The 14,749-nt window shown below is 37.9% G+C and overlaps 1 protein-coding gene across 3 annotated transcripts in view; it reads left to right on the top strand.

Moving 5' to 3' along the window:
* The first annotated feature begins 2,039 nt into the window (after window positions 1-2,039).
* The window catches only part of LOC129566569 (fasciclin-3), a 32,509-nt gene continuing 19,799 nt past the window's right edge, over window positions 2,040-14,749 (top strand). For all 3 annotated transcript variants that reach the window (XR_008687744.1, XM_055442626.1, XM_055442628.1), the window contains exons 1-4: window positions 2,040-2,260; window positions 3,434-3,542; window positions 11,736-11,850; window positions 14,308-14,516. Coding sequence is in view for 2 of the 3 variants with exons in the window: in XM_055442626.1 (XP_055298601.1) it covers window positions 3,479-3,542; window positions 11,736-11,850; window positions 14,308-14,516 (388 nt within the window). In the remaining variant the exon portion in view is untranslated. The remainder of the gene's footprint in view (window positions 2,261-3,433; window positions 3,543-11,735; window positions 11,851-14,307; window positions 14,517-14,749) is intronic.

Here is a 14,749-nt window from a genome sequence, read left to right as displayed (position 1 = left end):
TTCTTCAACCGCACCCAAATTTTGTTCCACTTCGCGTATTACACACGTATTCTCTCAGTCGATGCTAGAGTTGGATCGGTGCTGAATGTGTGTTCAAAATTTATTATATCAATACACAAAGCCACAAAGAGCACGATGCATAGAGCGCGGTGCTGCGGTCACAATATTCCATGTCAAATGTGTGTACCCAAGTGGCTGTGTGCGCGCGAGCCAGCTATAGCCCAAGCAAACGACTTGAACGAATGAATAAGCGGCTTGTTGCTGCCACTGGTTTGAAGCGAGTGATTTTCAATACACACAACACGCTGAGCCATCACCATCGTACACAACAGGTGATTAGAAACGTAATCTAGCAGTGGACGGTTTGGTTTTTCTTCGCTACCATTACTTCTTCTTCGTCGTCGTCATCGTGCGGCTTCGAGTGCAAGGCACTTCTTTTCAAATTGATCATTAGTGCTGCTGTTTCTATGCTGTGGCTATGTATACAGCGTACAGAGACTTTGGCCTATGTGCATTTAAGTCAAGTTTGCGTCGTGAGTGAGCTCCGTTGTCGAGTGCAGAAGGTGCGAGTTTTATGATTACTTTACGTTTTACATTGAAATTGTATTCGTTTGCGGTCAACGAGCCCTATGCACTACTTGCAACAGTCCCTTCACACACATAACAAATGCACACGATTGTGTATTTCTTTCTCGTTATTGTTTTCTTATATTCGTTCAATGTTTTAGCGTTGGTACGAGAGATATTTTCGAGAAAACAATAGCGCGTTGCATTTACATGATCATTTTTATTATTTTTTTCTGTTCTCCAGAAGATCAAGTGCCCAATAAACTTATTTATTGTCATGCCTAGAAAACATTACGGGGCCATACCTACATTTTGATGTTGAAATCACCCAAAAGAGTGGCGTTTTTATTATTATATTCATTTTCCATTGGGGAAAAAATTGTTGTTTGTTCTATACACACACACACACGCAGACAATCGTCCCAAATTCATCTTGACCGTATGCCCATCTATGGTCGTACATAAAAAAAAATCTTAGAAAGAACAAAAACGAATCTTTTTCCAATACACCCAACATGTTAATTATAATGATTTCGGTTCTTGAGTGCGATGTGTTCGTTCTTCTTTTTTCTTCATCTCTTCTTTCGTTTTGTCTATTTTGCTCTTTGTTTGGTCTTGCATCATTCTCACTGTGCGCGCGCTCTCCGCTCTGCTCTGCCTGAATCATCATTTCATATTTATACCGTTGATACAAGAGATGATTGTGTCAGTGGTTGTTGTTGTTGTTGTATTCCCATTTTAAGGTACGATCGATGTTTTTCCTTTCGCATTTGATTAGTTCGAAAGGCCATAAATGTGTTAAAGCTGATTTTCTCTCAAACCTATGGGTTATCGCTATCTTTTGCTATAAGAATAGAGCGAGATAGATCATTTTTACCATTTCAGGCATATGTTTCGTGTGTGTGCGATACACGAAACAATATTTGCCGCTGTTGAAGGTGCGCACAACTACGTGCACACACATTCAATTCTTAAATGCTGAAAAAGCGCAGAAAACCAGTTTATTGTTGATGTTTTAGTTGTTTTTCTTCTCTTCTCATCTCTGTAAAGAAGAGTCACTCTTGCGCTTCTCGCGGCAACGCGCAAGAATCGGTTTGAATTTGAAAATTCTCGACGGAAAGCTTCCAACGAACTCTCGTCATTTCACATCATATTGGATTCGTGTGAATGTTGCACATTCAAAGTGGTTCAATCATCAACAAGCACACTGCAATACAACGCGACTCATTCGCTTGCACACAAAAACGCTCGCACACACATACAGTGCCACAGCCCGCATGTGTCTCTCCAATATCCAAAGACAAGTTGAATGGTTATGTTACTAAGCAACTTTACGCTCTGTGTATACCGCATATAGTCATACTACACTGTGTGCCGCGCTTAGCGCTCTCTTTTTTCACTTCGCTCTCCATCTGTGTGTATATGTGGGAATGTGTGTTGCATGCACGTTCACTCCAACCGCCCTATTCGTGTACTGTTGATCGTAGTCTTGTCGTGTATCTCGAGCAGTTCGAATCGTTTCGAAAAAGAAAGCGGTTAAATAATCAAAGACGAGAGAAAAAAAAAGCGTATAACCAACCGACCAACAAGAGAATAAAACCGAACACGAAGAAAACAAAATTCAAATCTTCTGTTCTTGTGTGTATTGAAGAAAAAGACGGTTAGCTCTTTTGAGTGAGTGAGTGGTGTTAAGGTGCGTTCTTGTGCCATTGTTTTAAATACGATTTTTTTTCTTCTGTTGTTGAATTCATCATTCTTTCGCTGTATTCTCTTCATACGGAATTTTTTTTCTGTTGATTTGGTGCGTTGAATTTGCGCGCGACGTAATTTTATACAAAAAAAAAGAAAGCCGAAACGATAAGAGGAAATAGACACTCAAATTTTGTTCTTTTCTTCGGGATTCATTCCGTCGATCTTTTTTTTGTCTTCATTTTCTACGACCGCGATTTTTTTTTCCGTTTCAAAAAAGTGTGTAGTTTTTTCCGTTAATTTCTTTTTGGTTGTAAAAAAAAGTGTTCAGATTTACTTTTCTCATAATTTTGCCTTACCGCGACATTTCGAATTGACCACATCACGTCATTATATCCATTCTGCGGCGCAATGAAGTGGACGCTTTGACTTGATATATATATATATGTGTGTACCTGTGTGAACGAAAGTCCGAACGACTCTTTTTGGTTGAACTATTTATAACCTGTTTTAGTATATTTCTGTATATTTTTTTTGCTGGTGAATACGAAAAAAATACCATCACAATCCCATTTGGATTACAGTGAAAAGTTTTACTAGTGTTTTGTGGAAGCTTGCTCTCGCGCAAAAAAAAAGTAAGAAGAAGAAAGAAATACACGATCGATGCGCAAAAGATACGAGGCAAAGAGAAATCCGAAAAAAAGACGAAGAAAAAAAATCAACAACAATTCGAACGTTACACATATTTACCTTTTTTTCAACATATATCTTTTGAAGAAATTCATGCAAATACGCTACCAAAGCCTCCAGTCAACGGAAAGAAAGCCCGCCGAAAAATTCCGCGAACGAAAAACGAAGGAAAGAAAGAGAGCGAAAGAAAGAATACGACATTAATAGACAGAAATGTGTGTTTAAGCTTTCCATACGCGACATTTTTTTTTATTTAATCAACGAAAAAAAAATTTAACAACGTGTGTGTGTTTATAATAGTAAAAAAAAAGAAATTTCTGTGGCCCATCAACAAAGTCATCCAATTTGCAAAATCTCTTTTTTTCCAACCAATTTACAACCGCAGCATATATGTTTTTTCCATTTTTAGCAACAAAATTTTAATTTCCATTTTTTTTCTCTTCTTCTCTCTTACATCAAATAATTTTGCCAACGGATTTGTGTTTAGTTAAAAAACGATAAAACCGAGTAAAATATAGAAAAAAAACTAAAAATGGAAAGTATACCGGGAGTGAAACAATTGGTGTACCTGTGTTTGTTTGCCATTTTGTCAACAGGTAATTTAAAACATTTCAAATTTAGCGTGTTACAAATTCGCATTATCCCTTGGCCATTGGCTTGGATTTGCTAGTTGTTTATATTTTATTTTTTCATCATAATCATCGTCATCGCGGTCGTTCAAATCCACAAATATGACCAAACATAAATAATGCATTTTCAAATTATGTAAAACTAATTGGACATGGAACCGTGGCAAAAGTAACAAATAACGAAGCAGAAGAAAAAAAAATTATTGCCATAAAATGAAACACGACAAAATGTTCCGAGTATATGAAAAGTGGTTTTGCGCGATTATTATGCTGTTCGAACATGGATAAATGCATGCATACGGATTACGGTGCCTCGTTTGTTCGGTTCGTTCGGTTTGACTCGGTGAATGGGCACGTTTAGCGCGTTGCCGCTATATTCAGATTGAGAGAATGAGAATACGGTTTTGGGCAAGTGTGTTTAGCACGACTAGCATGAATAATCGGACCTTGGAGACCAATTTCAATATATATATGTATATGCAAAAACCCGTTATTCGCATGAATCACACAACATTGTTGTGTTTTTATGTTGTTGTATTTGTTTTTATTGGTTGTCGACTGAAATCCAATCGGAATGCTAAAATCAATTCGGTTCATTCATGTCGTTCGAGATGATTTGTATACGAGATGAGTGCGTATGACTCATACTTCACTTACATGCCGATCACTTCCTTTGTTTGATGAAATTGCGCGAAAAAATGTCGATGATTAACTGAATAAGTCACATAAACAATCTCAAACGGATGACCAAATCAAACAGAACAACTCTGTGTGACACATGCATGATGAATATAATTGAATCAATCGAGATTATGTTTGTGATTCAATATTATTATTTTTTGCCACTTTATCAAGATTCCTTACATCTTGGTGTTTACGTTCAAATGGTTCGTTGTTTATATTTATGATACGATTTTTCCGTTTTGTAATTGGACACAAAATGATTACGGTGACTGCATTCCGATGACGATTTCAAAACAATTTCCATTCGCGTTGTCGCTTGCAATCGATTTAATCACTCGACCCGGGTTGATTATAATTCAAGTCGCAGCACCACAGCAGAATTTCAGTGCATTTTGCTCTCTTTGTGTGTTTGTGTTTAAATCTCTTTGACTGCAAATACCGCGCGTACGTTGGAATGAGTGTGTCTTATGATTGGCGGGGAATGGTTTTCTTAAACAAAACCGCTGACATCAGCGAAAAATTAATTAAAAAGCAAAGCAAAGCAAAAACGGCGACGCAAAATATCTAAACACAAGACACATAAATGGCAAATAACAACAACCGCCACTTCGATAAAAAGAAGAAGAAGAAGCAAGCAACAACAGCGAATGAAAGAAAAGACAAACTGAATCCTGCACACGAATGTGCAGACATTTGTGTTTCCCTTAACAATCTCTCTCTCTCTCTCTCGATCGGTGTGTGATGATGAAGAAATGTGAGCGGTTGTGATAAATCGACTGACTGACGAACCAACCGAACGAACGAACGACCGAAAACAAAAAGTTTTAATTTTCAACAATAGTTCGATGTAGTTAATTCTTATTATTTTCTTTTGCTTGGGCTGCTGACATTGCTGTTTATTACGTTTTGCTAGCACTTAAGTCTCTATCTCCGTGTGTGTCTCTAACTCTCTGCCGTTTGATTCCACGCTGCTCGCGGTGCTCGTATCTCCATTTACATTGTGTGCATGCATTCGCTTCTTTTCTTCGAGCTCTACTTGAGTTTGAATTTCAACGAAACGAGAAGAGAAGAGAGAGAAAAAAAAACTAACACACAAATTTAAATATCATTTATCTCGAGTCATCAAATCATGCTTGCATCATATTTCTACTTTAATAGGAAAACAATTTCAGTACATTGTTAAGAAGAGTGCGATTGCGCGAACAAGCCGTTGTTGCATACGTAACTATGAATTATGTACGAATGTACTTGGTTGTAAATTAAATGGTGCGTCATGCACACACGACGTGAAGCGCAGCAGAGAGTAGGCTGAAAGCGTTGATATGAAGTGAGTGCATATGTGTGAGAGCTTCGAGCGAGCGAGTAAGAGATAGAAATGCAGAATGAAAGAAAAAACGGAGCACTTATTTGATCACAGAGCGAAGAAGCTTGCATTCGTAATGCAAGTGTATGAATTAGATTACGTTTTCGACTCACCGCGTCTCCGGAATGCATTCGATCCACACTCGAATCGAATTCGTGCGAAGAAAAGTAGGCTCGGCTCCATAATAACGAGAAAAAAAAATGAAAACAACAACAACACAAATAGCGAGAGAAGGAAGCGCGTAACATGAAGAATTGAAATAACCAAAAGATGAAGATTAATGCCGGTGTAATGATGAGCCTCACTCGTTCAAACATCAAACTCCAAACTGAATAGATCAAATTACACGATCGGGCGTGTGTATGTGTGATCGAATGCGGTCGAAACAAACAGAGAAAAAACCGTGTGTTGATCTTCCGAAATTTCTTTCACCTTAATCGAATCAATGATCATCATCGACATAATTTCCTCCGCGTGTTGTTGTTTTTTTCTCCATCAACATCTTTTCAAGGCAATAAACTCTTCGACCAAATTTAAATGCATTTTTTTAGTGGTCTCTAATTAAACTATCGATCAATTGTATATGCATTTTTGTTTTCTTTCCACGAAAAAAAAATGAGACATTTTACGATCGATACTGGATTTTATCGGTTTTTATTGTTATTAAATGAATTCAAATAACTGGTTAGGTGGCTCCAGCCTCACGATTCCAATTCTATTTCGATGCGGTAAAACATTTGCCAGCTTTCTTTGCCGCACGAAAGAAAACCGAGCATAAATATTTCGATTAGTACGTAAAATCGTTTTCACCGAACCGTTGCTTCATGTGTTCCTGTACGATCGACCGAAAAGATTCATCGGTTGGTCGATTCTCTCAACCTTGACGTGTGTTGTACTCAAAAAGTCTTTATGTAGACTTTATTCTCATTTCTTATTTTCGTTTCTTTTCCTTCATTTCTTGCCTTTCATTCTTCCATTTGGCCATTTATTTTCTCTTTTTGATTCATTTGAAATAACGATTTTTATGACATTTTTCACGTTCATTTGGTAAACCCAGAATTGGAAGGCAAGACAAAGACAGAAGTAGCGAGAGAGAGAGAGAAAGAGAGGGAAAAAGAAAGAATTTCCGGAATATATTGAGGTTCCCCCGGACAAATGCGCGCCGTCATTTTGACTTTAATGCGGTGTAGCCAGCGATCGTGTGCTTTGAAAATGACCGAGCAGCTGTAATTACAGTCTATACGTACAAATACAGAATAATCCACTTGAGAAATGCTCGAAATACGTGCACAGGAACACTCACAATTTATTCACTTTGATTGAACTGGTCGCGAAGACGGCTGTGACTGTGGCGGTTGCGGCAACAACAACCACTACAACAGCAGCACCACGCCAGAGAGTAAAAATACAAATTAAGCCAGACTTGGAACACACCAAGACAATCTGTGATATTTTGAGAAAATTATAGCGAAAACGGCCCACTCTCTCTAATTGATAACAATTTTCTACTCTCAAACGGCGACTTTCCTACAACATTGTGCCCTTGCTCTTGCTCTTGCTCTTGATTTTGATCGCCCAAACTCGAACACATGAGAGAAGAAATACACACACAAAGAGAGAAAAAAAACGCATAAACACAACAAATCAACGAAAATTATTGTCATTTAAAGTGTGGTCGCGCGAGCCATCAATTGTCCAGCCTGCAATTGCGGCAAAACAATTTCGAGAGGAAATGAATGGAAATGGCAATCATCTGATGTGTAATGAATTACTTATTCAGCGCGCATCATTTGATTTTCATTGGATTTCATCTCTTGATGAATGCCATTCAGTTTCACACAGTCGCATTGTCTGTCTATCTCGTTTGTACCAGCAAACTCTGAATCGGCCGCCAATCGGTGTATCGAGTCTCGTCTGGCTATCGTAAATTACTTTAAACCCATCGAATAGCGAGTGCTTATGCAAATGTGTAATCGAAATATATACACACGGTTCATTCCACAACCACATATACATATCCTATCCATTCGGTGAGACCATTTGGATTGTCGTAATTTATTAGTCTTGTACATTTTCCATCGAAAATTGAATGAAGCGCTTGTAATAATGTGGCGGTGTGTTGCGGCACAATAGATGCGAAAATTAATTGGCTATAAGCTGTGTGGCTCATTGTTTCAACATGGATACATACACTAAAAATAGAAGAGAACGAGCGAGAAAAAAATGGACATTTGACCAACAATTGACCCTCGTCCGTAATTAATAGAAAACCTTATGCGCAAAATTTGTATTTTTCCCGCGAGACGAATAACATAGACAAAAAAAACACAATCCGATACACGAGCACACAAAAAAAAAATCGCAATCCAACCGATGGATGAAATGAGGTATGACCGAAACTGTGCTTGACCATGAAATTTTAGAAAGTAAAAATGTTCGGCGTATCCCAAAAGTCGAAAATTCGGGCGGCAGGCATATCATTCACGCTATGCCAAGAATCGCATTGCAGCTCTCGATGGTTTTCGATTTCAGCGCCATAACTCTCTATTATTTCAATAGCCATCAATGTGCGTTGTCATGACAAATAAACGATTATTTCCAGTGTTTTATCCTCTCTGCTCACACTTTCCGCTGTAACGGGAGACGTTGGTCACTTCACACTGTGGTGATGCTATGGTCTATTTTCAATCGTGTCTCATCATCATCATTGGTGATTCCGTTCCGATTTGAATCAGCGTTTTCTATTGTTCATTTCTTCTCTCATCGTAAAATGTCTCGAGTCCGTCAGCTTGGTCACTCTGCGTGTAAAGATTTGCACATGCAAATCACGAAATTGAATGAGAGAAAATATAAAGCCGAACCAAGACACACAGCGCTCGCACGACACTCACCAGCGAGAAAGACGAAAGCGATGGCAAAACCGAGAAATGGTAAAAGCAGCCATTTGTGAAAATTACAACGAACGGAATCGATATGAAAGTAGTCATCAGCAGGCCAGCGACTTGTATGTCTCTCAGCTGTCGTTCTCTCTCTCTTTCTCCCGCCTCTGTATATATATATATATATAGCTTTATTATTTTGATTTATTAATATTTGCTCCGTGTACATCATGTGGTCGGTGAGTTTCAAGTTGTTGCCGATTTTGCTTTGGTCATTTTCAATTCACGATTGCTGTTTTGTTGTGCCTCTTGCGTCTGTCGCCGTTTTCAGCAGAAACCGATTTCTGTCTTTTGTTTTCATTTTATCTGTCTCGAACATGCCATAGCCATTTTGCTAACCATACATATTTAGCCGATCTCGCCATAGACAGAGCTCACACACACACACACACACACACACACACACATATATATATATATATATATATATATACTCATACAATGAGAGGTTCGGTTTGGTAAAGAATGAGATCAAAAAGGAGACACACGCTATTGTATTCCGCTTAAAAGGAGGTCAGAAGATAATTTAGATTTAGAATGGTGATACACAGACACACAATGCAAATACTCAACTCTTTGGAATATGTTAATTACGAGTGCAGTTTTGCAGAAAAAAAATACAAATTTACGTTTGTTCGTGTATTTTATGGCCGCGGAGAAACGAAGAGAAATTCAATTAAGCTGATATTTAAGAATAAAAACAGAAAATCCACTGTCCGATTCATTGCTCTCTTTCGTATGCGATTGTAAATGCGGACGTTAATTTTCATAACACCGTAGAGCTTCCCTCTGTGTATGTGTGTATGGAAGAGCGGTGCGCAGCTCAGTTCAACGGTCATCAACTTGTTCGCCGTTGTCGAAATAAGCCAACCGTCACAAAATTCATTTTTATTAAGCACCAATAAAAATCTGGCGCTGATTCGAGCGTTTTATTTGGATCGAAAACACCGGCAATACAATGAAACAACGAAACAACGAAACCGAATACCCCGTTCTCATTTGAAATGCACGAATAATTTTGCATCTTTACACGAAATTAGACACATTCAGGGAAAATTTATGTGCATTGAAAACGGTCATAAAAACTGAAACGAAAAGCGAATAGGTGGGAGGCCAACAAAGGGAAAAGTAACACTTTCAAATGTACAAACATAATATTCACTTAATAATAATTCATGCTGTAAATAAGTTGTTTGTTAGCGGGGACCGATCGCGGGCGCACATGTGTTTTTTCCAGCCCGACTTCTCTAAGTTTCTCTCTTTTGCGTTCGCTCTCCCATTCTCGTGTTCGCGTTTATATTCTCGCGATGGGGGCGATTTTGATGCGTGTGAATGTGTTTTTCATTCTATTTATTCATCTAATGCACAAAGCACATTAGGTAATTTGCCTGACAGCACATTCATTACGATGTGTCTTGCGAGTCATTCATGCACATACGTGCCGCGTTGCCATCGCTATAGCTGTTGCTATCCGAAAAAAGGGTGCGTTTAAATAGCTAACACCGTTTTCACGTTGTCTCTTAATAATCACAAATTTGTAGTTAATTGTTCGTCAGGAAGAGAAGAGGAGCGAAAAAAAATAATATAAAACGCATGAAATGAACCTGAACGTATGCACACGTTCGTCATGTTTCTTCTATCACATTTTTTCGTTCGAAAAACCGAAGAATAAAAAACACATAAAAATGCGGTTGGTATTGCCTAAATGAGAGCGACAATTTCGAGCTGGCTCTGGTGACCGGTTGGGCAAGAATATGCGTGCACATGCAAAATAATAAACAACATTAAAATATATGTTGAAAATGTATGACGCGCTCTGTCTGTGTAGTGTGGCGTAAGAATTTAATTACAATTAGAATAAAAGTATGCGCATGTGAGTTGGGCTGTGTGCATTAGATATACGTGTAACACACATTTCAAGAGACGCACATTGTTAGTGCCGCATGGTGGACATTAAAAACCGGCAAACGATTTTTTTTTCGGGCGTATACATGTTACATTTCCAGCCCGAGTGCTATGCCGTCTATTTCACAAATATTTCGAAATGAGTTCCAATAGTTTTGCATATGAATGTAGTTGGGTTACATTGTTAGATCGTGTTTTTTTTCCTGACTACAAATGGCAGAAGAGCAGACATAAAATGTCTCATTTGGCTCGATGTCGAGAAATATGTTGACAAAAAATGCATTAATGAATTTCGGACACACCAAATTCTATAAACCCCAACAATGACTATCAATAGTCAAGCATTAGAAAAATAGAGCTTGTTTGAATGCGAAATGATGGAATCATTTGTCATTGTGCACAAGTTTTGCTACCTACCCAAAAAAGGAGAAACAAATGTGTATACTCTTACTAATGAGTTCCACCGCAATACCTGAAACGTAATGACAACGCATTGACTCACGCAATCATTTCGACCAAACAAAAATTGTGTTTTTTTTAATCACTTCCGAATAAAAGCGACTCGACATAAAAAAAAATTAGAGAGAAATTACAAACACCGAAGTTTTCTCATTACATCGAAATTGACTCGTAATCGTTGTGAGTTTTCATTGGAAAATTATTTGTGTATATGTGTTTGCGTCTCACGATTTTTTCCAGGAGATATGGGGATTAACATAATTACCGCCGTGACCGGTTGTCGGTGGTCCTTCATGCAAGTCCCATTTTGGAATCCATTGAATGGAAAAATGCACAAAGCCAAATGATAAAAGTCAACAGCACACAACTCGGACATAGAAAGAATTTAAAAAAAAAACTGCTCCGAAAATTTTAACCTATTCACTTTGTTTCGTTCTCTTTTTTTTGTCGTGTCTATGCATATGATTGACACTCAAAACTCCCAGATATGGCGTTGGCTTTTGTGCCACGCTCATTACCTATTTCACATCGAATTGTTTGTTTTTAATTCAATTCTCGTCAGTTTGAAATGCGTTTGAAAAAAAAGAAACACTCACAAATGACCTTTTTTCCCGTGTCGTTTCGGTTTATTTGTGGATTTGACGAATCAAGTTTGAATGAAAAAAAATAAAATGTATTTATTTGCATCATAGACGGTTTATAATTAATAAGCCTTTTTTTACAAACGGTTTCTCGTTTTTTTTTCTTCTTTCGATTTCATTTTACATTGTTTGCATCAATGGGTTTACAATATTTGCGTATCATTTTCAGATCTCTTATTAGTTCATGGCCAATCGGTTGAAGTGTATCCGAAAAATGTAACGGCGGCCGAAGGACAAAATGCCACGCTGTTGTGTCGAACCAGCAGCCCTCTGCAGTACTGTCGGTAAGTGTTTGCTTCAATTTGTCAGCGAGTTAAATGTTTGTGTGTGTGCAAACAGAAGAGAAAGAGAAAAAACAACAACATAAAAACAAGCCAAAGAAGAATGTGTTTTTTTTAGATTATTTACGCTTAAGTAGACATGAATTTGATGAACGTACAATCCATTTAACTCCAAAGTGCATTACATGATACATGAAACACAAACACTCACAACTTTACCATATCTCGCTAGATTTATCTCTTTTCACATGAATAAATACACCGATTCTTCTTTACCGGTTGCATCATGCGCAAATGATTTCCACGTACGTGCGAGAGATGAGAGCGCAACCGAGTAGTTTTCGGTCGCCGCCGTCGTCGCCGTCGTTGTCGATGTTGTTGTTCGCATCTTAACCGTTTTATGGCGAGAGATGAAGCAACAGCCAGCAATAAGCAACAGTGAAATATTTACCAATTTCATGCCATCCGACGCTAACTGCTGTTTAGATACACACGTGTACTGTACCACTGCTGTTTGGTCTTTACACTCACACTACTGCGCAAATTACTTAAATCCACAAAGAATTTCCATAATTCCATTTCATAGTGGAATATTTAAGCGAATTAACACAAAGGAATTGAAATGAAAATCGAGGAAGACAAAAACAAAACGAGCGGTTCTTTATTCACAGCCGAATGGTTCATCGTACTGTGGTCAATAAACGGTCACCATACAATGTTTACGCTAATGCTCAGTTATGAGTCAACTTAATCCAGTGATCTCTCTTTTCCAACTCATTTTTTTTCCGTTGTTGTTTCCATTTTTTATTAGAATTTATCAAAATGCATCTTCGATTCGAAACAAACGAACGAACGAACGAACGAAGAAAGGAGAAAAAACCCATTTTAATTCTTTGTGTTGCACTACGGCGCAGAGGCTAATGTGCAACGATGCCACAAATAAATGAGGTAATTCGATTGCACGACGAATGAGAATAAGATGAAAAGTTCATTTCACTGGATTATTGTGTATCGAAAGAACCAAAAACGCGTTCATCAACTCATCAGGTGTCAATGAACCTTCTTTTGCTCTCGTCTCTCTCCATCTCTCGCGCTCGCTCTCAACAGCATTATTTCTTCACAGTTCCAATGGTTTTTTCTTCGTCTATTCTATGTTTTCCATCTAGCTGCTTCATTGGATGGTCTTTCCTTTAATTTTCGGTTGATTCTATTTTTATAAACCATCTCGTATGGAATAACATTGTAGCCGGTCGCATTGTTGATGGTGGAACCGTTTGCTCACACCGTCACATGCATATGGGATGTACCTCGTGCTTCTTCTATTCTACCGAATTTAAATTGGAATAGAAGAGTGAGAGAGAGAGAGATAGAAAAATACGAGTGGCCTAACATTCAGTTCAAATAAAACGCTGACTCGACGGACTAGAACCGAAAAAACAACCGATAGAACAATTTAATCTCTCTTCGTTTTCTCTCTCTTTTTCAACATCAGTGTTTTTTTTCCTACGTTGTATCGTTAAGACCGTAAATATTATGTTGCGTTTGATGAGCACATATTTTATGTTTGCGTCTAGTTATTTTTTTCGTTGTTCGTTCAACCTTTCGGGCTCAAAATAAAATAATAAATAATGAATAAATAAAAAAAGAGTAAAGCCTAAAAAATATTGCTATGAAATGCGAAGCTGTATGACGCATAAAATGCGCCTGACCGAAGCCTCTGAAAAATGAATGCATTTTCGAAGCGTATACATTCAGAGCGCGCTGTGGCGTCTTTTCTTTCAGCCTTTTTTTCTCTGTATTGTTGGTGTTGTTGTATTTCGCCTGCCACATGTATATACAGTGCAACAAGCGATACACAACAAAATGACAAAGGTACAAAGAACTCGGTGCTGGCCATGTCGGAACCGACCAACAGAGCCATAAAAGAATTGTACAATGATTTTCACACACGCATCATATACAGCAACAACAACACTGTTTCGTGTCTATTCTTATTCGGTTGGGTCGTTGTATTTCGTGTATACTCTGGATGTTGCATGTGACGGCGTTGACGGTGTGCTGTGTGCTGTGTGTGTGTGTATTTGAGTAGTGCTTGAAATGTTAAGGTCCAGTGATTTGGATTGATGTAACACCTGTTTTAGATTTATACGTATTTGTTTTCACAAAGTTTTTTTTCGTTCGTTTTTTTATTATCTCCTTTTTTTGTCGAATTCAATGGAAATGCATTTTTATTTATCTATATTTTGATGTATCATTTTTCGCCCTTTTCAAATCCTTCGGTCTAATTTTAAGTACACACGCACCATTTCTAACGAATTTTGTGCCGACATACACAAAAAAAAAACAGAGCCCATAATAATATTTTTTTTGACAGGAAATCATAATCTCCGAAATATATTCACCCTTATTATAGTAAAGTCGACTTCATGTTTTAAATTGGTTTTCTATTTTGTTTTCTAGATTCGAAATACCGGGCGAGAGCGCAATCCGACTGTCCGACAAATATGAATCCAAATTTCCCGGCTTCAAATACTTTGGCGATGGTTTGGAACAGGGTGTCTGCGGTGTGGCCATTCAAAATGTGAAAACTATAAACAATGGACCAGTCAAGTGCATCTTGGGTTTGGATCAGATTGATATTGAGGGGTTAATCGATTTGGTTGTTGCATGTAAGTAGACAGAACACCGTTTTTCCATTTCAAATTTACATGAACGAATCAAATGGAAAGGATTGAGATTTCATTTTCAATTGCCATCTGATGGGAAATTTTATAGCCATAAATATGAAGTACAATGTATGCGCGGCACACAATGTATACAGCTCATTGCCATCCGAAAATACATATTGAAAAATAAGCGATAGAGAGAGAGAGAGAGAGAGAGAGAGAGAGAGAGAGAGAGA

This window comes from Sitodiplosis mosellana, unplaced genomic scaffold (assembly GCF_009176505.1).
Source record: "Sitodiplosis mosellana isolate CC-2019 unplaced genomic scaffold, AAFC_SMos_1.0 Smas_scaffold_3, whole genome shotgun sequence".
NCBI lineage: Eukaryota > Metazoa > Arthropoda > Insecta > Diptera > Cecidomyiidae > Sitodiplosis > Sitodiplosis mosellana.
The sequence above is the reverse complement of the archived record's forward strand: the minus strand, read 5'-3'. Positions and strand labels throughout refer to the sequence as shown.